Below are 25,725 nucleotides of genomic sequence, written 5' to 3'. Positions count from 1 at the left end.
GGTGTAAGATCCGAAGATCAATTAGCGGATATCTTCACTAAACCGCTAGATGAGCTACATTTTGTAGATTGCGGAACGAGCTCAATGTACTTGATTTTAGTAACTTCACTAAAAATTGAGCTTGTGTTGTCCCTTGCATTCATTGTAATATACAACATGTTTAATTTGTGGCAATGCATATAGGGCTTGTCTAACATGGTTAAGATAACCGCCGAAAAGCGTGTGAAGAAGCTTAACCTTGGATCAAACTTGACAAGCAACTAGATTTACTTACAAGCATTACATATGCATGAATGTTGTTTTGTCGTTTTGTTCCATTTGCCCTCTTGTTGCCTATTTTCTTAAAAAGAATTATAGCCTAAGGCAAAATATTTTGAAAAATATGAGGGTTTGAGAGAGGTCACTCACATCAGTCCCAATTGGTGTTTATTTGGATCTTATTCAAGTTGGGACTTGATTGGGAACAGGCAGCGCGAAGGAAGGTTGAAGATTGCTGGAAAAGGTTGCACCGGACGCTGCACCGGACGCTGCTGTCCAGCGTCCGGTCAGTTCACAGGAGGTGAACTGATGTTGAAGGAGTGACCGGACGCTGCGTTCTGTGCGTCCGGTCAGAAAGGGTTCTGCGTCCGGTCAATGGAGGAAGGTCAAGTTGTACTGACCGGACCCTGCCTGCGTCCGGTCATGGATCACCGGACGCGTCCGGTCGCGATTCCAGAGGATTTGGACCCTCTCTGGAATCGCCGGACGCTGAGTGATAGCGTCCGGTCGCTACCACCGGAGCGTCCGGTCAATGGATCTCGCGCGACTTCAGTCTCTTTTCCCCGTTTTCCTTTCTGTCACGTTCTTGGGGGATTACTTAACCCCGCGTCCTCTGCCTTGACCTAACCAGCGCCTCCGTCGAACCCTAGCTCGAGCCGCCGCCGCATCTCCGCCGTAGCCACCTGCGCCGGTCACTTCGCGTCCGCGCCGTCGTGCCCCTGCCTAGCCGCACCGCCGCAGCCTCCCCGAGCCCGCAGCCGAGCCTCGCGCCCCGGCCTAGCACGCCACCGAGCCCCTCACCGCTGTCCCGCGCCACCACCGGCCCGTCGCAGCCAAACGCCGCCGAGCTCCGGCCTTGCCTTGCCTCTGCTCAGTGCCTCGCCGGCCTCCTCGCGCCCTAGCTCGTTGCTTCATCGTTGCCGAGGCTGCCAATCTTCGCCGCTATTGCCCTATCCTCCCATTGATTGGTAAGGCAAGTCTTGTGCTTCACTCTTGATCTCAAATTGTGACCTAGATCGATTTGAAGTCACTGATTCCCCATTGCATTCAGGGCATTTGACCTAACCCTAGCCCGGTTCCGAGTATCCCCCACGTGATATCTTATCTCTTCTCGGATCGCCGTTTGTCAGGTAGAAAGCCACTCGATTCAATTTCGCATCTACATTGCTTTCTCTATTAGGATTTCGCATCTAGTAGATATATGGTATTTATTTGTATATCCATCTATTCTATCGTGCAGCGAGGTCGGTTCCGTTGTGTTTCGTCTGGCAGCTGACAGTCAACTCGGAGCCAAGCTCACGAGTAAGGATCGAGGCCAAGCCTCGAAAGCGGCAGTTTGACAGTTGATCTTCATCAGCGACAGTTCACCATTTTGTCAGTTCAGATGGCTCGCACCAAGAATGTTGGTGGTGGCCCAGGTGATGATGATCGGAGGCCCCCCGCCTCGCCAGCCAGCCGGATCCAAAGGCAAGTCAACCAAGCAGCTGACATCCAAGAAGCGCAAGTACCCCGACACCGAGACAGCGAGAGCAGCAGCTGTTGCAGAGGCCGCAGACCGTGCCGAGAGAGGTGGTACCCGCAGCGGAGTTGTCATTGCAGATCAGCCAGTTTCACCCGCAGTCAGAGCTGCGATTGAGGAGGTTGAGCGTCGTCATGGTAGTCCAGCTGGGACTGCCACGTTTGCAGGACGACGGGTCGCCATTGAGGAGGGTCCGTCAGCACAGCAGCAGCCTCCACCAGCAGAGCCTCAGCCAGCCCAGGAGACTCAGGAGAGTCAGGAGGACCGAGCCGGCACCTCAGCTACGCCGCTCGAGTCGTACCAGTGCTGCAGTTCCACCGAGGCCAGTTACACGGCGCAGGGGTTCACGCCCTCCGCCCAGACCTCAGGGTCCGCCTCCAGTGGTTCACCTCGACTTGAGGGCCGCTATAGCCAGGCAGGTTCAGCAGCTGCGGTTTGTTGAGTTTGAGGTTTGGTTTCCTCCGAGGAGGGATGAGAGAGCAGCTGAGGGGTTCTACACGCCACTGCAGGAGGATTTCTACAATGCATATCTTAACAGTGGGGCAGTGTTCAGATCACAGAGGGTCTGTCAGATAGAGTCCATTGTGGCAAGCAGCCGGAGAGGGCATTCGGCAATACTTGTCATATTTGCCAGGACTGTCAGATCTGATTGGACGGACAGGGATATACGTACCTTCTTGGGTCCGTCAGTTTTATGCCTCGCTCTACATTGATCCTCATCACAGATACATTCACTTTGCTTTCAACGGCAAAGACCACAGAGTGACTAGTGGCAGAGCCAGGGAGATACTGAGACTGCAGGAGCAGCCTATAAAGATGCATGAGGTTTGCTATGGACATCAGGAGCCTCCTAGGCGTCCTCATGGAGGGCAGGTGCCCCCTACAGATCTAGTGCGGCATTGCTTCAAGGAGCCTTTCGGTGAGGGGTCGAGCAGGAACCCCAGTGACTTGACTCCTACAGCGAGAATACTAGAGGCCATCATCAGGAGGACACTGCTTCCCAGGTTGGGATACAGGGAGGGCCTGACTCGCTTACAGCTCTGGCTTCTCAATGCCATTATGCAGATGACAGTGTTTGACATCTGGGACCTCCTTCTTTCAGAGATGGAGGATACTATAGCTGAGGGATTCAAGGGTCGCAGGCAGCTTCCCTATGCTCACTGGATCACGTTCCTCATCCGAAGAGTTGTGATTGATAAGCCCCCTGGCATGATGGATGAGTATACAGGTGCCACTACAGAATTCCCGGCCTACAACCTGTCACAAAGGATCAGATACGCCACTCCTCAGGCACCCAGTCAGCCTAGCCGTCACCCCAACGTGCCAGAGTCTGCAGCTCAGCAGGATGAGATCATCAGAGGGATTGCAGCTACTGAGGAGGAGGAGCTAGAGGCACAGCAGGAGGTGAGCGAGTACAGTGACAGTTCCGACGACGACTACCAGCCTATACCTCAGATGCCTCCACGCAGACACGATGCAGAGGCCGGTAGCTCTAGTTCTGCTCCACCTGCTCCACAGACAGACCCCGCTCTCATAGCTATTCTTGAGCGGATGCAGCAGGATCAGACACGACAGGCACAGGAGACAGCTGCCAACTTCGCTCAGTTTTAGGCTCGTCAGGACGAGTTCCAGCGTCAGTAGCAGCTCCTTCAGCACCAGCAGTTACTTATGCAGCAGCAGCTCATGGGATTCATGCAGCATGTAGTGACAGCTATTGGGGTTCCACTGCCACAGACTTCGCCCCAGCTTGCACAGCCTCCTACCACTTCGGCGACTCCAGCAGTACAGCCCATCGGGCTTCAGAGTCAGGGACAGCCTCCAGCTCAGTTCACGTCACCTCCAGTACAGGTGTCCCAGTGGTTAGCTTCACCTAGTGTAGCCCCGCAGTTCACTCCTTATCACACGGGTTTCTCACCAGAGCAGTCATCCTCCCTATTCGTGCCTGAGTCGTCAGTCTCCAGGAGTCTTGGAGCATCATTCAGCAAGTTGACCGGCATGCCTACTCCGCCTCACATGCATACTGCCGGTCCGTCTACAGCAGCTCCAGCTATCATGACTACTCAGAGGCTCCCCTCGTCTGTCGCCTCGTCAGATCCTACGACAGACATACTTGCAGCTTCACAGGCAGCACCAGCCCCAGCTCAGACCCAGACCGTTTCAGCGACACTTCCTGCTTCAGAGGGTCAGTCAGTTCAGAGCTCCGGGTCAGATGATGATGGCGCCCAGTTCCATCTTGCTCCACGTACTTCAGCGCCCGACTCGTCCGCTGCAGCCCCGCCGACCAACCCTTAGGTTTTGGTGTTTGACGCCAAAGGGGGAGAGGGTTTGAGTATGTAGACTCAGGGGGAGCGAGCTTTAGGGGGAGCTAGTTATCTAGTATTAGCTTATTATATACATTTGGAGTTTTATTTGTGTGATACACTATTACTTATGCATTCGTGTGTTTACTTTCATGCATACTATTATATATATGTGATAGTGCTATCTACGTGGTTGTGATATTTGACATATGTGATTTCTACCTTGCATTTTCTCTATGTCATATCATTTATGCTCATTTGTGTTTGCTTCCGCGTTTATACTTCGAAGCAAATGAGCATTGTTATTTGTACTCATGCTTAATTCATATCCTTTGAGTATATTGTGTTGGCTTGGGTCATATAAGCGTGACTAACTCTTTTGTTCTTATTGACAAAAGCTTATATGAACCAAGCCCGTCAAAAACCTCACTCCATAACATACTCGAGGTGGTATTGTCATCAATCACCAAAAAGGGGGAGATTGAAAGCATCTAGGCCCCTAGTTGGATTTCGGTGATTAATGTCAATACAAGATTACTATGACTAACGTGTGTTTTGCAGAGGCAACTAAGTTAGGTCATGGTAATGGAGATCGATTGGGCAATCAAGGTTGTCATGCCCCTACGATGGAAATCGTTTCGGTTTTCAAAGGACGGACGACAAGGTTAAGGATAACTAGTTCTAAGTGTCGATTGGAGTTGGAGAGACACTTAGAGTAGTTTAGGACTTTGTTTTTTCCTTTGGCCGTACTATGAAGGGGGGTATGAATGGGTAGCTTGACCTAGTTGAGTCTAGTGAGTTAGGTGTGGTGCACACTTGTTAAAACTAGCTCTAGGTAGCTCCTATGAATGCCTAAGATCCTTTGGAGCAAACTTCATTCACATATGTTCGAAAGTTGGAAGTGAATGGAGGGTCAAACACTGACCGGACGCTGGCTCCGGTGCGACCGGACGCTGGCCGCAGGGTCCGGTCAGCTCGTTTGACTAAGGTGATTAAGTCTGGTGTGACCGGACGCTAGAAGGTCATGTGACCGGACGCTAAGGGCCAGTGTACGGTCGACTCCAGTAAGGGTCCTGACTTGGGAAAGAGTGACCGAACGCGTCCGGTCAGAGTGACCGGACCCTGAGTATCCAGCGTCCGGTCGTTTACAGTAAGCATCCAAGAGCGACCGGACGCGTCCGGTCGGTACTGACCGGACCCTGACAGCGTCCGGTCATCACTTGAAAACTGGTTTGCAGGTTGAACTGACCGGAGCGTCTGGTCATCACGATCGGAGCGTCCGGTCGTCCCGCAGAAGCTCATAACGGTTAGTTTTTCAGGCTGCCTTATAAATAGAAGCTCCACTCGTGTGTGGAGTAACTTTTGCTCATTCCAACAGCTGAGAAACACGTTTGTGAGTGCCAAGAAGAGCAAGGTCCTAGTGAGGTGTTTGTGATTTGACAATCCAAGAGAGTAGCCTCACTAGCAAATCAAGAGTAGCAAAGTGTGCATCCATCTTCTCATTAGGCTTCGCGTGGTCAAGTGAGAGTTCGTGCTTGTTACTCTTGGTGATCGCCATCACCTAGACGGCTTGGTGGTGATTGGGAGTTTGGTGTTCACCCGACGGAGCTTGTGGGTGACCCAACTCAAGTTGTGAGCGGCTTTGGGTGATTCGCCGCGACGGAGTGTCGAAGAATCAACCCGTAAAGAGCACTTGATCCTTGCGCGGATCAAGGGGGAGCTACACCCTTACGCGGGTGCTCCAACGAGGACTAGTAGGGAGTGGCGACTCTCCGATACCTCGGCAAAACATCGCCGCGTTCCTTTCTCTCCCTATTTACTTTGAGCACTTACTTTGAGTATTTACTTTGAGCAATTCAATACTTGTTTTACATCCATAGAATTGCTTGCTAGAGAAAGGTTGGAACGTAGGTTGTGAGTTTGTTGTGCATTAGTTTGATAGAAACACTTTTCTAGGCACAAGGGTTAATTGGGCTATCCATAGGATTTGTTTATTGCAAGAGAATTTCGAATTAGCCCAATTCACCCCCCCTCTTGGGCATCTTGATCCTTTCAGTCATCACCTAGACGACTCGGTGGTGATTGGAAGCTTGGTGATCATCCGGAGCTTGTGGATGACCCAGGTCATGGTGTGAGCGGTTGTGGGCGATTCACCATGACGGAGTGTCGAAGAATTAGCCCATAGAGAGTAGTTGATCCTTGCACGGATCAAGGAGGAGCTACACCCTTGTGCGTTTGCTCCAATGAGGACTAGTGGGGAGTGGCGACTCTCTGATACCTCAGAAAAACATCGTCGTGTTCCTCTCCCTCTCTTTACTTTGAGCATTTATATTTGAGAAATTCAATTCATGTCTTTACATTCTTAGAATTACCATGCTAGAGTAGGATTGGAACCTAGGGTGCAAAACTTTTGTGAGGTTGATCATAGCGAACACTTTTAGGCATAAGGGAGTAAAATAGGCTAAGTGTAGGGTTTAATTATTGCAAGAAATTTAGAATTAGCCCAATTCATCCCCCCTCTTGGGCATCTTGATCCTTTCAATTAGTATTAGAGCCTCGTGCTCCTTAAATTAGGCTTAACTGCCTAGAGCAAGATGTCCCACTAGGATGGACCCCTTTCCATCTTTGAGGGAGATGATTTTCCTTATTAGAAAATTCGCATGGAGGCATACCTAGAAGCTTTAGATGTTGGAGTGCTTAGAGCCGCCTCACAAGGCTTCTCAAAACCTAAGGATCCCGCCAACCTTCAAGGTGATGAGGTTCACTACGAGAAGTGAAATGCAAAGGCTAGAAACACCCTTTTTAGAGGCCTTTGCAAGGATGTCTTTAACCATGTGCGCAACCACAAAGACGCCCATTCACTATGGTCGGACATTTGTGCGCTCCACGAGGGAACCAAGAGTGAGCGTGAGGAACGCTATCACCTTATGATGAAGAAACTTAATTCATTTGAAATGCTTCCTAGTGAAAGTGCTAATGAAATATATTCTCACTTGAATGTTCTTGTAGAGGAGGTCAATGGGCTTAGACTCACTCAAATACAACCATCCGATGTTGTGAGAAAGATCTTGAGTGTCCTCCCCATTGACAAGTATGGGCATATTGTGACGGTGCTTCATCATAGTGATCTTTCCACCGTTACGCCAACTCAAATATTAGGGAATATCAATGCACATGAGATGTACATGCACATCACTCCACAAGATGGCTCTTCTTCCACCAAGAAGAAAGATTTGACATTCAAGGCTAGCCAAGAGAAGAAGGGCAAAGCAAAAGTTGATCATGATAGCTCAAGTGATGATGAGATCGATGATGTAAGCCTTGCCCTCATGGTGAGAAGAACCCTCAAGATGCTCAAAAAGCTCAACAAGAATGGGGTCAAGTTTGATGGAAAGAACAATTGTGGACAACTTGGTCATCTAGCTCATCAATGCCCCAAGCCTAAGAAAGATAAGTACAAGAAGAAGTATAAGGACAAGAAAGATAACTCAAGTGATGATGATGATGAGAAGAAGAAGAAAAACAAGCCATATAAGAAGAAGGATGATAAGAAGAAAGAATATCACAAGAAGAATGGCAAGGTTTACATCGTTGGTGATTGGCTCACGGACATTGAATTATCAAGTTGTTCATCCGGTGATGAAAGTGGTAATGAGAAGGAGAAGGTGGTCGCTCTTGTGATTGGGACTTCACTACCTCCACCGCCTTCGCTGCCATCATCCTCTACACACCTATGCCTTATGGCCAAGGGTGATCGAAAGGTACAAAGTGATGATGATAGTAGTGGTGATGAAAATGATAGTGATAGTGATGAAGAATTTGAATCACCTTCATATGACGATGTAGTTGTCTTGCTAAATGACTACACTAAAATAATAAGAAAGACAAGAGCTAAAAATGAAAAGCTAAAACTTGAGAATGAGTCTCTTTTAGCAAAATATGACATAGCCGAAAAAGCTAGTTGTGAGCTTAGAGAAGAAAAATGAAATTGTGTCATCCAAGCTCAAGAAGCTCAAAACTTCTAAAAAGGAGCTTAGAGAAAACATGATAAACTTGAGGGGATACACAATGAGCTCACTACTAGATACAACTTGCTAAAAGAAGAATACACCACTCTCAAAGTTAACCATGATAATCTTGTGTTTTCTCATGAGTATTTATCCAATGAACCACATGATGCTACTAACCAAGTTGTTAAGATTGATATAGCTACATCATGTGATGACTTGATTGTTGAGAGCATTGAGCAAGGTTCTAGTAGAAAAGGCAAGAAAGTGGTTGAGTCCGACAACTATGATGATTACATCAAGGTCAAGAATGAGAATGAGAAGCTTAAGAAAGATCTTGAGAAACTAGCAACCACCAACACAGTTGTCTTGGAGACACTTGACAATGATCATGACATGGCTCTTGAGAATGAGATGCTTAGAGAAGAGAACAAGAGACTCAAGATTGAGAAGGATCTTGAAAAGCTATCAACTCATGATGAACTTAGAGAAGAAAATAAGAAATTCAAGTTAGAGAAAGAGCATCTCAAGACCGGTTTGAGCAAGTTCACAAGAGGCCAACATCTCCAAAGTGAGCTACTTATGAACACCATGATGAAGATGGATAGAAGTGGTATTGGATTCTTGGAAAATCAAGAGAAGAAAGCTCAAGCTCAACATCAACAATAATACAAGTCAAAGCCTAAGCCAAAGAGATGCTTTGAGTGTGGACAAGAAGGTCACTTTGCTCATGAGTGTGAAACTTCACCACCACAACCATTACCCAAGCATGCTAGATCCTTTGCTTTCAATGCTCACTACATGCTTAGAAGGGATTCTAGTGGAAAGATGAAGGTCACGTTCTTAGGTCCACCAAACAAGAATAGGCCTAAGTGAATTTGGGTTGCTAAGTCACTAGTTGAGAAAGTCAAGGGCCCTCATCAAGTTTGGCTCCCTAAACATCAAGCTTGATCTCTTGTGTGTGTAGGTTAACTACAAGATCGGTGGAAGTCATTGGGATATTGATAGTGGTTGCACTCAACATATGACCGGTGCTCCTCGTATATTCACCTCACTAGATGAAGAAGTGGATTGTCAAGAAAAGATTACATTTGGTGATAATTCAAAGGGCAAAGTACAAGGGTTGGGCAAAGTTGCAATATCAAATGACCACTCAATTTCAAATGTGCTATATGTTGCTTCATTGAGCTTCAACTTGCTATCTGTTGGACAATTATGTGATCTTGACTTTCAATGCTTATTCACCGAGAAGGAAGTGGTTGTGTCAAAGAAAGATGATGATCAAGTTATATTCAAAGGCTTTAGATACAACAACCTATATCTAGTGGATTTCACCTCCAAATATGCAAACTTGAAGACATGCTTATTCACCAAAACATCACTTGGATGGCTTTGGCATAGAAGACTTGCACATGTTGGGATGAGCTCACTTAAGAAGTTAATGAAGAATGAACTGGTGAGAGGTTTAAAGGATGTGAAATTTGTGAAGGACAAGCTTTGTAGTGCATGTCAAGCCAGCAAGCAAGTTGCTAACACACATCCAACCAAAGCTTACATGTCAACAACAAGAGTGCTAGAGCTTCTCCACATGGATCTATTTGGACCAACAACTTATAAGAGTTTGGGAGGCAACCTCTATTGTCTTGTGATAGTTGATGACTACTCTAGATATACTTGGGTGTTCTTCCTTCATGACAAGACCGAAGTTGTGGCATGTTTTAAAAAGTTTGCCAAGAGAGCACAAAATAAATTTGAAGTGAAGCTCAAGAAGATAAGAAGTGACAATGGGAAAGTATTTGACAACACAAATATTGAAGCATATTATGATGAAGTTGGGATCAAGCATGAGGTCTCTACAACCTATACTCCTTGACAAAATGGTGTAGTTGAGAGAAAGAACCAGACACTTATCACTCTTGCAAGAACAATGCTTGATGAGTACAATACACCTCAAGATTTATGGGCAGAAGCTATCAACACTGCATGCTATGCATCCTACCACCTATTTCTTCAAAAGTTTCTTGGCAAGACCTCTTATGAGTTGCTCAATGGAAAGAAGCCGAATGTCTCATTCTTCTAGTTGTTTGGCTGAAAATGCTACATCTATAAGAAGCGGCAACATCTAGGGAAGTTCCAAAGATATTGTGATATTGGTTTTCTTGTTGGTTACTCATCAAAGTCTAAAGCATATCAAGTATTTAATCATGCCACTGGCTTGGTTGAAGAAACATATGATGTGGAATTTGATGAATCTAATGGCTCCCAAGGAGCACATGAGAATCTTGATGATGTAGGTGATGAACCATTGAGGGAGGCCATGAAGAACATTTCGGTTGGAGACATCAAGCCTAAAGATGATGAAGGTGAAGTACAAGTGATTGATCCACCTTCTTCATCAAACGTGCCACAAGATGATGACAAAGATGGGAGAGTAGAAAATAAAGATACTCATGTTTTCCATTATCAAATGGTGGCATAAGCTCAAGATGTTGATGCTCCACAACCTCCTCCCCAAGTGGTTTATAGAAGAAATTTGCCTCTACTTCAAGCACATCCATAAGATCTCATCATAGGGAGTCCTTCAAAGAGTGTAATGACTCGCTCTCAAAAACTTGCTTCATTTATTGAATATCACTCGTTTGTTTCTTGCATTGAGCCTAAGAATGTAGAAGAAGCTCTTCAAGATCCGGATTGGATAAATGCCATACATGAAGAATTGAACAACTTCACCTACAATGAAGTTTGTACACTTGAAGAACGACCACAAGATGCAAGAGTCATTAGAACAAAGTGGGTGTTCCGCAACAAGCAAGATGATCAAGGCATTGTTGTGAGGAAGAAGGCAAGGCTAGTTGCAAAGGGGTTCTCTCAAGTTGAAGGTTTGGATTTTGGAGAGACCTTTGCACTGGTTGCAAGACTTGAAGCCATTCGTATCCTTCTTGCATATGCATCTCATCATGAAATGAAATTATATCAAATGGATATTAAAAGTGTATTTTTAAATGGCTTCATAAATGAACTAGTTTATGTTGATCAACCTCTCGTGTTCAAAGATCCTAGATATCCTAATCATGTTTATAGGTTGCCCAAGGCGCTATATGGGCTAAAGCAAGCCCCAAGAGCTTGGTATGAGCATCTTTGGGATTTCTTCATTGAGAAGGGTGAAAGGATCAAGATGCCCAAGAGGAGGGGGGGTGAATTGGGCTAATTCTAAAATTCTTTGCAATAATTAAACCCTACGGTTAGCCCACTTCACCCCTTATGCTTAGAAGGTGTTTCTATTGTTCTACCGCACAAAAGTTTAGCAACCTATGTTCCAATCCTACTCTAGCATGGCAATTCTATGAATGTAAAGACAAGAATTGAATTGCTCAAAGTAAATGCTCAAAGTAAAGAGAGAAGGAGGAACACGGCGATGTTTTGCCGAGATATCAGAGAGTCGCCACTCCCCACTAGTCCTCATTGGAGCACCTACACAAGGGTGTAGCTCCCCCTTGATCCATGTAAGGATCAAGTGCTCTCTACGGGTTGATTCTTTAACACTCTATCACGGTGAATCACCCACAACCGCTCACAACTTGAGTTGGGTCATCCACAAGCTCCGCCGGATGATCACTAAGCTCCCAATCACTACCAAGCCATCTAGGTGATGGCGATCACCAAGAGTAACAAGCACGAACTCTCACTTGACCACGACAAGCCTAATGAGAAGGGTGGATGCACACTTTGCTACTCTTGCTTTCACTAATGAGGCCTCTCTCTTGGATTCTCAAATCACAATCACCTCACTAGGACCTTACTCTTCTTGGCACACTCAAGGGTGTTTTCAGTTGTTAGAATGAGCAAAAGTGATCCCTCACATGAATAGAGGAAGTATTTATACACCCTTGTTCAAAACAAACTGTTATGTGCCTCTGTGGGGTGACTGGACACTCCGGTCAAGGTGACCGGACGCTCTGGTCAGTTCACCCACCACTAAGCAGTTTAAGTTATGACCGGACACTGGCCAGTGTCCGATCAGCACTGACCAGACGAGTCTGGTCACAAAAACTGCCATCTGGAACCTTACTGATGTTGACCGGACTTTGGAATCCAGCGTCCAGTCACTTTGCTGCTCAGCGTCTGGTCAGTAGCCAGAACATGACCAGCATCCAGTCAGCACTGATTGGACGTGTCTGATCAAGATTCTCCTTCTCTGGGACCTTACTGGAGTTGACCGGACTCTGGCACCCAATGTTCAGTCACTCACCTCTCAGTGTCCGGTCGCAACCAGATGACTTCACCTTGATCAAATGAACTGATCGGACTTTGTGCCAGCGTCTGGTCACACCAGAACAGGGGCCCTGGTTCACAGCAAGCGGCCTTGGCAGCACAGTTGTAGCAAAGCGATGTCCGTTTTACGAGGAAATCAAGAACTAAACAAAAACTCAAACCCTAACGAGAGCGATGGTGGTATAATATAGAGTCTTGGGCGTCACCCCCTGGATGCGCCCCTAATGGGCCCAAACACGATACACGGTCCAACGGACCAAAAGACGGTGTGGCAGCACCCTGATAGATTCTGGACATTGACTTGTTTTGATGATTCCCGTTGATTCCAAAGGGCTTTTGATAGGAGACCACTTGCATTGGATTCCTTATCTAATTAGCTTTCCATCCATATGTGGATCATAAAAAACGGAGCCTAGACGCGCCCGTGTGACCAGTTTTATGACAGACTGGTCCTGGAACACGAGATGGGCTCGAACTTGATTTGGGCCTCCACCTTGGTGACTCGAACTGGATGAGCTTCGGGCCTCCTTCTTGGTTAGGACACCCTCACTGATCTCCTCGTCCTCTATCTCCTAGCATGGTCGTATGCATGTAGCTCATGCCCTTATCAAACATACTCTGAAACAATTGCAACATATGCAACATCCCCCGATCTACTTATGCAACATCCATATGATTCAATTGCAACATACCTCTGAAGCATCTAAAACAATTGAGAGATATAATTGTAACATAGGGGGGAGAGCCTAGCGCGGGGAGCGCCATGACCGCTGGATCTGAGGGCGTTGGAAGCTCCATGTGAGGGAGGACGCCGGTGTTAGGGGAGGGGCCCTGTCGGGGTAGGGGAGGAGGATGCCGAGGTGGGGGAAGGAGCCACCGAGGGTCAAGGAATGTAGAGGAGGGGCAGGTTGTGTCGGTCACCCATGCTAGAGCTATGTGTCCCGTGCCGGAGTAAGGTCGCACGCCCGTTCTAGATCTACGCCCGCGTCGAGGTCGCACTCATCCCCTGAAAGCCCTAGTTTGGTTTTGGATAATTGATGAAACCTATGGACTAATACTTGAGTTAAGTGTGTAGGCAAGAGAGGATGGTCCAAAGCCATGTGGTGGAGCTAGATGATGGTCATGGTGATGGTGGTGACCAAACTTAAAGATCAAGTGCACCAACTTGGAAAAGAAGAAAGAGAAAAACAAAACCAAGTGTTGATCAAGGCAAATGTATCAAATAGGTTTTTGTTTTGGTGATCAAGACACTATAGAGAGTGTGATCACATTTAGGATCAATAGCTGTACTATAAAGAGGGAAAATCTTTGGCTAAGCGGTTATCGAGTGCCACTCGGTGAAGTGACTCATGCATATGCATTTAGGGACCTAGTGTGCTAACAATTAACCCTTGAAAATGCTTTAAAAATGCTAACACATGGGCACATAAGTTATATACTTTGTGGTTAGCAACTTGCAAGCAAGAGTGAAGCGGTTGAGGAGATAAAAAAAGAAAAGGAGGTATCGAACTGTGACCGGACCCTGGCTCGGCCAGGACCGGACCCTGTCTGCTAGAGTCCGGTCAGTGCTTGGGCTGAGGCTGATAGGCTAGGTCTAGACCAGACCCAGCATTGGGATAGGACCAAACCCTGATCTTAGAGTCCTGTTGTGTTGCTCAGTGGCGCAGAGGCAACATGGCGCGCGTAGAGCGACCGGACCCAGTGGGTGAGTCTGGTCATGTATGACCAGACCTAGTCCGAGGGGTCTGGGAGCTCTCGTTGTGAATTTGACGCCGACTAGACTCTGGCATCACGACGGGACTAGACCCGATGCTACCTAAGTCTAGTCATGACTCATAAAGGGGCATTGTCGTGGTTTGTGAAGACCGGACCCTAGCAAGAGTCTGATCACATGTTAGGCGCTCGGGAACTCTCTGGAAACATTTGGACTCACGCGAAATAACGACCGGACCCTGGGGCTGTGAGTCCGGTCCAGAGGGCTTGACTTCACGCTAACATATTTGATCGTTGAGATCCAACACGAGGGATTCAAAAGGGGGACACGTGGCTTCCATCGGTGGACAAGACCCTAGTGACCAGACCCTGGCCAGAGTCCAGTCGCCCCCCGGGGCACCAACGGCTATTTGAGACTTGGGTCTCTATAAATAGACTTGGCTTAGTTTGGGCTCCAACTCTTGCACAATTTCATCAGTGATACATACTTGTGAGCCTAAGCAAACACCTCCCACTCATATCCGTCATTGATTCATCATCATAGTGAGCTTGGGAGTGATTTCTAGTGCATTTGCTTGAGTGATTGCATCTAGTGGCACTTGGGAATCGTTGTGGCTGTGGATTTCTTGTTACTCTTGGTGTTTATCGACACCTAGCAGCGGAGGAGCTTTGGTATGAGTTGATGATAGTTCGTGGCCATCTCCTGGTGATTGTGAGGGGTCTTGTACCTTTCCCGACGGAGAGCCGAACGGTAACTCTAGTATATTGCTCGTGTCATTGAGTTACCTCACTTGTAGGTAGGTTCTTGCAGCGCCCAAGTGTTGGGCTAGGTGTGTGATACCTATTAGACGCCAAACCACCAAGTGTTGGTCGACACAACGGGGACTAGCGTGCTGACAAGCACGTGAACCTCGGAAGAAAAATCTTGTGTCGCCAAACCACCAAGTGTTGGTCGACACAATGGTGATTCGCTTGTTATTCATTGATTGGTTCATTTCTCTTGCCACGACGGTATAATCATCTCACCTACTCTCTTGTATTTATATTCTAGTGTAGCTAAGCTCTTTAGTGTAATTAGTTTTAAGAGTTAGCTTGTTTGTTGAGTAGTTTGGTTAGTGAGCCTCTTTAGTCTAGTCTTTGAGAGCTCACTAACTTAGCTTGTATTGACTTAGCCTTTGCTTGACATAGAGATCATAGATAACTAGAAATGTGGTATAGGTTGCTTGCAACCCTTGTAGAACTAGAGCAAAACTGCAATTTGCCATTTAGTTTACTAACAAATTATTCTAGTGAATTTGTAGAGATTTTTATAGGCTATTCACCTCCTCGAGCCATTTAGGACCTTTCATCCCCGCACCGGAGTTGAGGCCGGGGGTGGCTGGCCGGAGAAGAGGAAGGGGGTCGCCGGGGATTGCCGCATGGATTAGAGCTCGTGCTTGCGCTGGGGCCGCCGCCGCGCCGGAGCAAGAGGAGAAAGAGGGGAGCAGCGGGGCACGGGGGAGCGGCTCAGTAGAGGAGCGTTGTGGCGTGGGTGCGGCGGGTGCGAAGATGCTGCGGTGGGGGAAAGGGCGAGGGAGGAACGAGCAGGTCCGGAAATGAGCGTTCGTTCGTCATTATCGGTTAATTATGGATTAATATTGGATTAACCTTAAGTGGGTAAATAACTGGGTATTAAACATAAACATGATTTTTAATTAATTAACTTGCCTTAATTAATTAAGTATAAAACCTTTATTAAACTTAAACATTAACCCCATAACTAGCATTAAGGTTAAGCAAAGTTAATTGTACCAAAAGTTTTAAGTTTTCCAAAAGTTTATTAAAATATTTGAAAAAGGGTTGTGAAAACCAATTTCAAAAATGAGTAAGACATTTTAGAAGACTGGTTTAAACGCTGTGTCCTTCCAACTCAAACGTTACCCAAAGAGTCCATCGAGTTTCTCAAGGCTCCCATCCTTACACCAGTGCCTTGCCCACCCGACCCTATATACATAATAGAGAAGAACAGCCCCGGCAGAATAGACCATGAATGAACAAAACAAATAAACCGGTGGTCGTCCAACAGAGAAGAGACCATCATGACATAAACTGTGGAGGCAAAGGTTGATGGATAACAAGTAAGACTTTTGCACTAGTCACAAGAACCTCGAGCTTCGAGAGATGGAACATAAGACACACCTAGTGCAAGGACCACGAATGTGTACTCAGGGCATGATTGGATCCACCCAGATTTTAAGAATCTGGATTTCAAACAGGCTAGATTCTGGTGCAGTTTTTAAAATCTATCTACCTAGATTCTTAAAAACCCATAAGATGATGAGACCCAGCTATTGCCAGTTTTTTTTTTTGCACAAGTACCCATTTGCCCTCATTAAAGATCACGCCATGGCTGTTTAAGAGCAATAAATGAAGGGTACAATAGTCTATTACACTAATAAAAAATGAAACCAGCTTCTAAAAACTAAGATTTTGCTCATAAACCAGATTTTAAAAATTAGAGGTAATAGTTGGTTTTTACAAATCTAAAACTGATCCAAACAAGCCCTCACCATTTCACCAACAAAGATGCCCGGTTAATTAGGAGGGAGGTGCACGGTACCCCACACTAACAAGCGTGGATTAAGAGAAAGAACATTCTCCAGCGACATAGGCAGCTCACCGGAGACACAAGGTGGGCGAGGAGGCGAGCGTCGCCGCCGGCTGCCATCTCGATCCACGAGCGATGTGAATTTCATGGTGGTGGTGGTGGTGGGGAGCCGGAGACTTGCGCCGCCCAATGCCAAGTCCAACTTTTCAATGCCAAATACCACAGTGCTCTTCATCATAATACAATGATGCAAGGTCATCTGCGTATACAATCACTGCAGTCGTCCTCTCTTCCTCCTTGTCGGCATCGTCACATTCCAGAGGCAGGCATAGGTCCAGGACGAAAGACTTCACACCGTGCTGAAAAGCATATTGGATCCACCCTTGCACGGCCGCCCGCAACGCTTGGCTCCCTATTCCCGGGCCATGCTCCATCCTACGCCACGCGCCTCATCTCCTCCTCCACCCACCCACCCACCCACACTACCCCCACCCTGTCGTAGCCTGGCCAGCCGACTCTGATGGGGTACGTGCCATCAGCGGTGGCGAGGGTGCTAGAGTAGCCCACGACGTCAGGGGTGGCCTAGGAAACGGCGCTCCTTGCGGGGCCCCCTCTGGGCGGCGGCCCTCCTCAGCCCCCTGCTCGGCTGGGCCTCGCCGTTGCCACGTATTCTAGCGCCTCAGCCAGGGCGGCCTCCATCCGCTCTATGTCCTCCTCGTCGATCTACTGCAGTTCACCATTAGGTAGGTCATGGACGCGCGACGATGTTGTGTTTCAAGTATTTCTAGACGTTTTTGAGACATGTTGCTAGCCTATGTTTCAAGTGTTTCAGTTGTTTCATATGTGTGTTTCAATTGTTTCATGCGGATATTGCAAAAGTATATTAGGATGTTGCATATGTTGCAATGGTTATACACGTATGTTGCAAGCGTCTATCCTCAATGTTTCACTGTTTTTTGTGCATGTATGTTGCAAGTGTTTCAGACGTATGTCTCAGGTGTTTCATCTATCTTGTTTTGTATGTTGCAAGTGTTGCATTTGGATGTTTCAAAAGTAGATCGGGATGTTGCACATGTTGTAATAATGTTTCAACTATATGTCTCAAATGTTTCATCTATTTTAGACGTATGCTGCTAAGGTCTCATCTATATATTGCAAAAGCAGATCCTGTGTTTGAATGTTGTAGTTGGACCCACCTATCATAGCCACTTGTTTGTATCTGCTGGGCCCGCGTGCATACGTGTGGGAGCGGAGGGACGCGAGCAACAGGTGCGGGATTTGAGAAAGCGTGCGCAGATCGAGACGTAGCCTAGCATGGGCGCGCATGCATGGAAACAGAGCAGCATGGGCAAGCTGGCGGAGGCGTTCTGGCGTGCGCCAGACTGGGCGGTAGCAGTTCCGTTTCGATTTCGATCCGGGCAGGCTCCCCTAGTCCATGGTTTTAGAGTAAGTACGACGTTGGTGTTGGATTGTTCACGTCGTGAATAGCGATTAGCGTACGTGTTTCCCTCAAAAAAAAAAATAGCGTACGTGTCAAGTGGGAAAATAGCGTACGTGTCAGGGTGGATATATATGGTGGTCGTGTGTGTGTTAAACGCATCTAGTTCCTGGGTCAACGGAAACTAAGCCCTCGCCGCCGGGCGATCGAGCCTTTTGGCAGAAGCATGGATTCCGCGGTGGACTCGCGCAACGCGGATCGGGCCGGTGACGTCGTCGACGACGACCTGATCAGCGGCCTGGACGACGACGTGCTCCTCTACATCCTCGAGCTGGTGGCCGACGCGACGGACGAGGCGCGCATGGGCGCGCTCTCGCGGCGGTGGCTCGGGCTCTGGGCGCGCGTTCCCGCGCTCCGCTTCGCCTCTCGCCAGGGCCCGGCGGCGGTGTCCACCAGCGGCGCCGAGCGGTGCGCCGCCTTGGAGCGGTACGTCTCCTTCGTCAACGACGTCCTTGCCCGGCGGCGTCCTAGTACTCAACAATCCGGCTGCGCCGCCATCGAGAGCCTGCCGATCTCGTGTACGGCCACGGGCTCCGAGGAGCACCTGGAACAACTGATGCCGGCGTTGATCGATGCCGCGCAAGGGTGGATCCGGTACGCCGTTTCTCAGCAGCACGGTCTGAAGCGCTTCGTCCTGGATCTAGATTGCCATGACCGCAACGAGTACGACGGAATGGTCTGGAAAAAAAAGGAGCTCGTTCTTGACGAGCTTGCTAGTAGTAGTAGCCCTCCAAGCAGGCTGCTGGAGACCATGCGTCTGGCACTAGGTGGAGTAAGGCTCCGGCTCCCCGCCGCCACCACCATGGAATTCGCATCGCTCAGGGATCTTTCGCTCGAAAGGATCAGGATCACTAACGGCGGAGCTCACCTCCTTGCCCGCCTCGTGTCGTCGGCGAGCTGCCCGTGCCTGAAGCTGCGCTTGAACAAGGTTTGGCTTTCTGATGATTTCAAAGAAGAGATGCGGCTCGAAGCCAAGGTGCTCTCGGAGCTGTGGGTGGAGGAGGTCTATTCGGTGACGCTGGAGCTGATGACGCCTAGCCTCCGGGTTCTACACATAGACAAGTGCTTCCACAAGGCGATTAGGATCTCCGTGCCGAGGCTTGAACAACTTGCACTCTTCTTTCAGCTAGGCTGGCCGCCTGGATGTCTTGAGATCGACGGGGACTCGCCGTGCATGCGGAGACTCAAGCTAGGTCTGTGGTCACATCGCTGTCATGACTCCCACTATGGCGAGGCCGACAACTTTCACTACGGCGAGGCCGAGAACCATAGTAACACACTACTCCTCAATCACTATAGCTCCATCACATGCTTTGAGGTGACTCTTTATGGTCGAAAGGTACATCTCATCTCTCAGGATCATATCTATATATCTCGCAAATATGCATGGTACTAATAATCGCCAAATCCATGAAACACATGTATGACAAGTGACACATATATACTACATTTATCATCTTGAACTTTCAATTGATATATCAGATTTTATATCATTTGTGAGTTTAAAATTAGCAAATTTACGATCATTTTTCATATGAAATGCAATACTCTATCGCTTCAAATGTCTTCGCTTTATCTCCTACGTATGTTTTCTTTCTTAGTTTAGACTTGCATTTTGGTTCTACGTGCTTGATTTGCATAAATTTGTTATCCTCCTTTAACAATATTTAATTTATCTATTGTCTTGTTAACACTTTACTTTCTTTTAACTTTGATCAAGGTATTCGAGGACGACGTGGACTTGATTCAAAGTAGGATCCCACACCTACCTCATATCACATCTTTGACCGTTAATGTTTCTATTTCATTTGAGCGACATGACTTTGGAGTGGGCGTGGCAAGCCTACTCACGCGATTCAGCAATCTTAGGCACCTCAGTCTACATTTGCCCTTCTTCCTCACCCTGGTGAGCACCTACTCATCCTAAACACATTGGTCTTATTCAGTTCTCTTTTTGTAGATGGTTCCTCTCTCCAATCTCATCGCATTAAACCAAAATATATCCGTGCTGCAGCACTATGACTTAAAAGCTGGATTAGGTCTCGAATGCGATCACCAAGACTATTGGACATCACATGAAATCTCCAAGGATCACCTACAGGAAGTAGAGCTTAGCGGATTGACAGGAACAGACACTAGTAGAGAAACGACTTTTGATCCACTTCGAAATTTGGCTTTAGTCCCGGTATTTTTCGCGCTCGGGACTAGAGAAACCTTTAGTCCCGGTTGGTAGCTCCAACCGGGACTAAAGGTCCCTGTCCAACGGCTACTGCGGCAGGCTTTTGCTGCAGGGCACTTTTAGTCCCGGTTGGAGCTACTAACCAGGACTAAAGGTTAACTTTTACTCCCGGTTGGTCTCTCCAATCGGAAGTAAAAGTCTACTCCCGGCTGGATGCTCCGTCCAGAACTAAAAATGGACCTTTAGTCCCGGTTGCTGTCTCTAACCGGGACTAAAGCTCAAAAAGGCTAGCTTGTCCGGACGGCCTGCAATGCAATAGTGGGTGCGTGTCCGGATCGGAGATCACTATCGTCAACAGTGGAGAGTAGTAGTGCTCGTCTGTTCGACGTACTACACCGTAGACCGTAGGAGTATAATGATAGGGTGGGTGTCCTGGTAACTAGTTGTACACTCTTGTACACGTACTTACTACTACGGTAAAAAAATCATAAATGTTTAGCACTCCTGGTAACATCGTCGAGCACATCTGTAGTTGAACCCGCAGATTTACTCTAGGTATGCATGGTACATGACTTCATCATTTGCGTTTACTACTCCTAATATACACTGTATCTGACACTAACAGGTGGCTAGGCTAGCCGAGAGCACACATGAAAACAAACCGTACCGAAGAGTCACTGTCGCGCGACAGGAAAACGTCCTTGCAGATAACGCTACGTCTGCACCAAGACCTTTAGTCTCGGGACCTTTAGTCCCGGCTGGTACCAGCCGGGACTAAAGGTCTTTTAGTTCCGGGCGTTTACAGGAGCCGGGACTAAAGATCCCTTCCCTATATAAGGCGGCCGTTTCTTCTTCCTTCTCACTCTTCGTCTTCGTCGCCCATCGCCACTGCAGCACGCCAGTGGAAGCGCTGCCGTACCTTCCCCGCGCCCGAGCTCGACGCCACAGCGGAGGAGCCGCCCGAGCCGACGCACCGCCGAGGACGAGGAGCCCCGGAGCCAGCGACGAGACGCCCTCCCATCCCGCGGGTCTCATCTTCCCCGAGACCGGCGGACCCGAGTCCAGCGCCGCCGCTGAGGAGCACGAGCACGTCTGCGTCGATCCGGACCCCGAGTTCGGCCACACGGCGCCCTGTCCACAAGCTGTCAGCTACCCCCTCGACAACTGCCCCGACGTCCCCGACGGTTGAGCCCCGTACATCTACACTAAGCCGCCACGGTGACCGCCTTTTCTTCTTATTACCCCTTTTGTAATCGGATGGATGCGTGTGCCGAGCCCTCGTGCCGACAATCTTGTAATGGGATATGGCTCTTCGATTTTTGTTACGCGATTTTGCGTTGAGCCATCGAGCCGGCTCTTGTGCCTGCTGCGCCATGGCCGTGGCGTGCTGCTCCACTGTGCCGCAAATCCATCTTCTTTCTTTGTGTATATGGGTACGCTGGTTGTGGAGCACCGCCATGGCCGAAATGTACCACTGTTGTTTTCGAAACTGGATTGGATACAAACGGATAATACGAATATTATTAGCAGCAAAACGAAAACGAATCATCAATTGAAAATAGAAACAAAAAAAAAGAAAACATTTAGTCCCGGTTGGTAATATCAACCGGGACTAAAGGGCCGGCCCACGTGGCCAGGCCGGGAGGCCTCTTTAGCCCTGATTGGTAGTCCCGGACGAGAAACCGGGACTAAAGGAGGGGCCCTTTAGTCCCGAATTCGTGCTCTCGGTTAGAAAACCGGGACTAAAGGGGTTTCCCAACCGAAAGTACAGCTTGTTTCTGTACCAGTGAGACTGTGAGCTCTGGTTCATGAAAGCCGTGCTCACAAGTGCCAAAGGACTCCGTACAGTGGCTATAAGTTTCAACCCAAAGTGTTGGCAACATCAGGGCAAGATGGATGCGTTTAAGCGTATGCTACTTGATGAAGGAATGCAGACTTCCCACCCTGACGCGTTTATGCTTCATGCATGCATGAATTTGTAAATACGTGGTGGAATAAAAACTTCATAAAACTTTTGTTGAAATAAAAAAGTAATGCAATTTTGTTTTTGCATTATATATTCAAATGTCTCGATATCCTTTTCAATTATGGTAAAGACATTTTCTATATTGGACTATTGCGGGCCACTCAGAAACGTGGTCTCACTGACTTGTTTGGATATAGTCGGATTCGCATCAATCCACATGTATTGAGGTGAATTGGAGTGGAACTTAAACTAAATTATACCTCAATCCACCGCTACACATGTAGATTGATGTGAATCCGACAACATCCAAACAAGGTCTTACTTTGACTCATTTTATTTTCATTCGGTTTGTTATGTCTCACTTAACTAACTTTGCTTTGGTTTGTGATAGATTTATGTTTTTTCCCAAAAGAACGGCAAGATTGCCAGAGATAATAGGTTACAAAGAAGGAAAAAAAAAATTTAAACAAAAAAAAACAGATGAGGGTGTGAACGTTGATCTCCGCTGATCTAAAATCAAAAAACTTTTCAGAACTAAGATCTTATACTAGGTACTAGTACCAAATAGAGGGGCTTTTTGAGTTTTCTAAGCCTATCAGAACAAAAGAAGTACAAATAGTTTTCATCGATCTCATTGTATCCTAAACAGTGATACTCTTGATTTCAACAGATAAACTATGATCTTGTTGTCTGAAGTCTTGCTCTTGTGTTCCTCTATAGTGAACCAACAGTGGAGTACACTAGCGCCTCGGCAACTGAACTCATAAGGGAACTATTGTGGACTCCTTTGTGGATCACATATGTACTGGCGCAGGAAGAGGCCTTCTCAGGCATGTTAGGGACTATTTTGGAAATAGGAGGTATGTTTAGATTCAATTAGATTGAGTTGTTTTACAATTCTAGGAAAGCCTCATCTATAAAAGCTTTAAAGTTTGTATTAGGGAGAACTTATCTAGAGAAGAACTTTCCTAGGGTGCGGGGGGGGGGGGGGGGGGGGGGGGGGGGGGGGGGGTTTCCTTTGATTGACATGCCCTGGATCTCGAGAGGTTGTTCGGTCAATACCCCCTCCGCTCTAATCCCAATTCTCGTGCTTCTCTATTGTCTCCCCTGCGTTCTCCCCACAGCCAACGCCCATACCAATCTAGTATCATAGACCACCACCACTGGAGCATCGGCAACCGCCGACCCTAGCAACGATCCTACAGAGGTGATGGAAAAGCTCGACCGGATTCTCGGCCAGCCGACCACCATGAACACTCGCCTCGACTCCCTGATCACCGAATTGCTCACATGGAGAACTTCCAGCAAGGGGAAACTGTGAAGACCCCTCTAGAGTCCCCTCCGTGCGGTCGCGAGCGAGGCCGCAGGGGGCGGCCGGCTCGGGTGGCCACGGCAACCGTCGCTACTACGACGACGACTAGTACCACCATCGCCCGTGCCAGCCCAACCTGAAATTTCTCCACTATGACGACGAGTCTGATCCCCTCTCTTGGCTCAACAAATGCGACAATTACTTCCGGGGGCATCAGACATTGGGGGAGGAGAAGGTCTGGATGGCAACTCTTCATCTCAATGGGTTTGCGAACAAGTGGTACATCTAGATGGAATGCGGCTTCGGCATCATGTCCTAGCCTCGCTTTGCTGAATACGTCAATCTTCGCTTCGGTCCTACCATCCGCTCCAATGCCTTGGGTGAGATCAAAGCCCTCCACCGCACCGGGTCCATGGAGGACTACCACCGCTAGTTCCGCTTGCACATTGTGGCGTTGTGAACACCTCACGCCACAGCACCAGATTGATTTGTTCACCATAGGCTTGGGGCAGCCTTTGTGCTCTGACGTTGAACTCCAACGCCCTTCCAACCTGCAGATGGCAATGAATCTAGCTCGCGCCTATGAATGCAGGATGGCAGCCAGCGAGTCCTAGTGTAGGGTCAAGATGACGGACTAGAGGGAGGGTTGAATAGTCCTTTCAAAAAATAAACGCACCGGCTAACAAAAAAATGTGGAATTAAAACTATCGGTCTAGCCAAGACTACACCCCTCTATCTATGTTCTCAAGCACCTTAAAAAGATCCTAAACTAGCAACTAAGGTGCCGGGCTAGCTAGAGTTCACCTAACCAATTCTAGGAGCAAGGTCACACAAACCTATGCCACTAGCACTTCAAGCAACGGGGGAGCTCCTACACAATCTAGTAAGCAAAAGCACAAAGCTCCTAAGCTCACTAGCAAAGCTTAATAACAAGGCTACACAAGCCAAATTATAGAGCGCAAATTACTTAGCTACACAAACTAAGCCATGTGACTAACAAGGTTACTCAAACCAAATTAGTCACGCAAGGGAGCTACTTCTATGCTACACAAGCAATAAGGTAACTAGCAAGCTACAGAAGCCAACTAATTACAAGAGCAACTACACAAGCATAATGTATCTGAAAGTAATTACAAACTTGTGTAAGGGGATTGCAAACCAACGGGAAGACAAGGATGCCACGATGATTTTTATCCCGAGGTTCATGTGCTTGCCAACACGCTAGTCCCATTGTGTTGACTATTCACTTGGTGGTTCGGTGGCTAATTGGCACCACACCAATCCCACACGTTGGGCGCCGCAAGAACCCCACAAACCAAGTCAAGGTAGCTTAATGACATGCTCAACTAGAGTTGCTATTCGCGGCTCCCGCGGGGTGAGCACAACACCCCTCACAATCACTTCTTCGGAGCACCGTACAATCTTCCTTGTGTGCGTCGACGGACACCACCACCAAGCTGTCTAGGAGGTGACAACCTCCAAGAGTAACAAGCACCACCGGCTTGCAACTCGAGCACCTAGTGCCACTCAATGCAATCACTCAATGCAATGCACTAGAAATCACTCACTTCGCAATTAGATCGCACTCTTGCAAGCACAAGTGAGTTAGAGGGCTCTCAAACCAAGAACACACAAGGGAAATACATCCCCAATGTGCTCAACCTTAGCTAAGCCTAAGCTCTACCTCTATTTATAGCCCCCAAGCCAAATAGAGCCGTTGGAGCCAAGTAGCACATTTCTGAAGTTGGTCATCGGACAGCAACATGCGGGCACCAGACATAGGGTGGTGGTGCCCAACGGTCAAATTGGAATGTCTATTTCAAACTAGCCGTTGGGACCCTAGCACTGGACATAGGGGCGGCACACTGCCCTAGGGGTGGTGGTGCCCCCCGATGAGTTTCCCCCCTTTCTGGAAAAAAGGGGCGGTGCCACACCGCCATGGTCACTGGACAGTCTGGTGACCAAAACTTTCTCCAAATCAATTTTCACCACCTCAAGCCTATAGAGCATTTCATTAGCTTTCCAAAAAGTCCTAGATCATCGAAATTAGAGTTCAGAGCTAAGAGTTATGCCCAAAATACGAAAGGGTGGTAGTGTTGATTTGGTCACGTTGC

At 47.8% G+C, this 25,725-nt stretch overlaps 1 protein-coding gene across 1 annotated transcript; it reads left to right on the top strand.

Moving 5' to 3' along the window:
• The first annotated feature begins 18,320 nt into the window (after nt 1-18,320).
• On the top strand, nt 18,321-21,522 carry LOC136503649 (uncharacterized). Its single transcript, XM_066498655.1, has 4 exons — nt 18,321-19,493; nt 19,875-20,060; nt 20,169-20,339; nt 21,139-21,522. The coding sequence occupies exons 1-4, from the start codon at nt 18,321-18,323 to the stop codon at nt 21,520-21,522; spliced, it is 1,914 nt and encodes a 637-aa protein (XP_066354752.1).
• Nucleotides 21,523-25,725: the final 4,203 nt, after the last annotated feature.

The sequence above is a fragment of the Miscanthus floridulus genome, chromosome 14, assembly GCF_019320115.1.
Source record: "Miscanthus floridulus cultivar M001 chromosome 14, ASM1932011v1, whole genome shotgun sequence".
NCBI lineage: Eukaryota > Viridiplantae > Streptophyta > Magnoliopsida > Poales > Poaceae > Miscanthus > Miscanthus floridulus.
Note: the sequence above shows the minus strand (reverse complement) of the source record. Positions and strands in the feature narration are given on the sequence as shown.

Coding starts and splice junctions, on each gene's coding strand:
- LOC136503649 (XM_066498655.1), top strand. CDS start 18,321: ATGGATTCCGCGGTGGACTCGCGCAACGCGGATCGGGCCGGTGACGTC. Junction 20,061..20,168: donor TGCCCTTCTTCCTCACCCTG/GTGAGCACCTAC, acceptor TCCGTGCTGCAG/CACTATGACTTAAAAGCTGG. Junction 20,340..21,138: donor GAAATTTGGCTTTAGTCCCG/GTATTTTTCGCG, acceptor GGGCGTTTACAG/GAGCCGGGACTAAAGATCCC.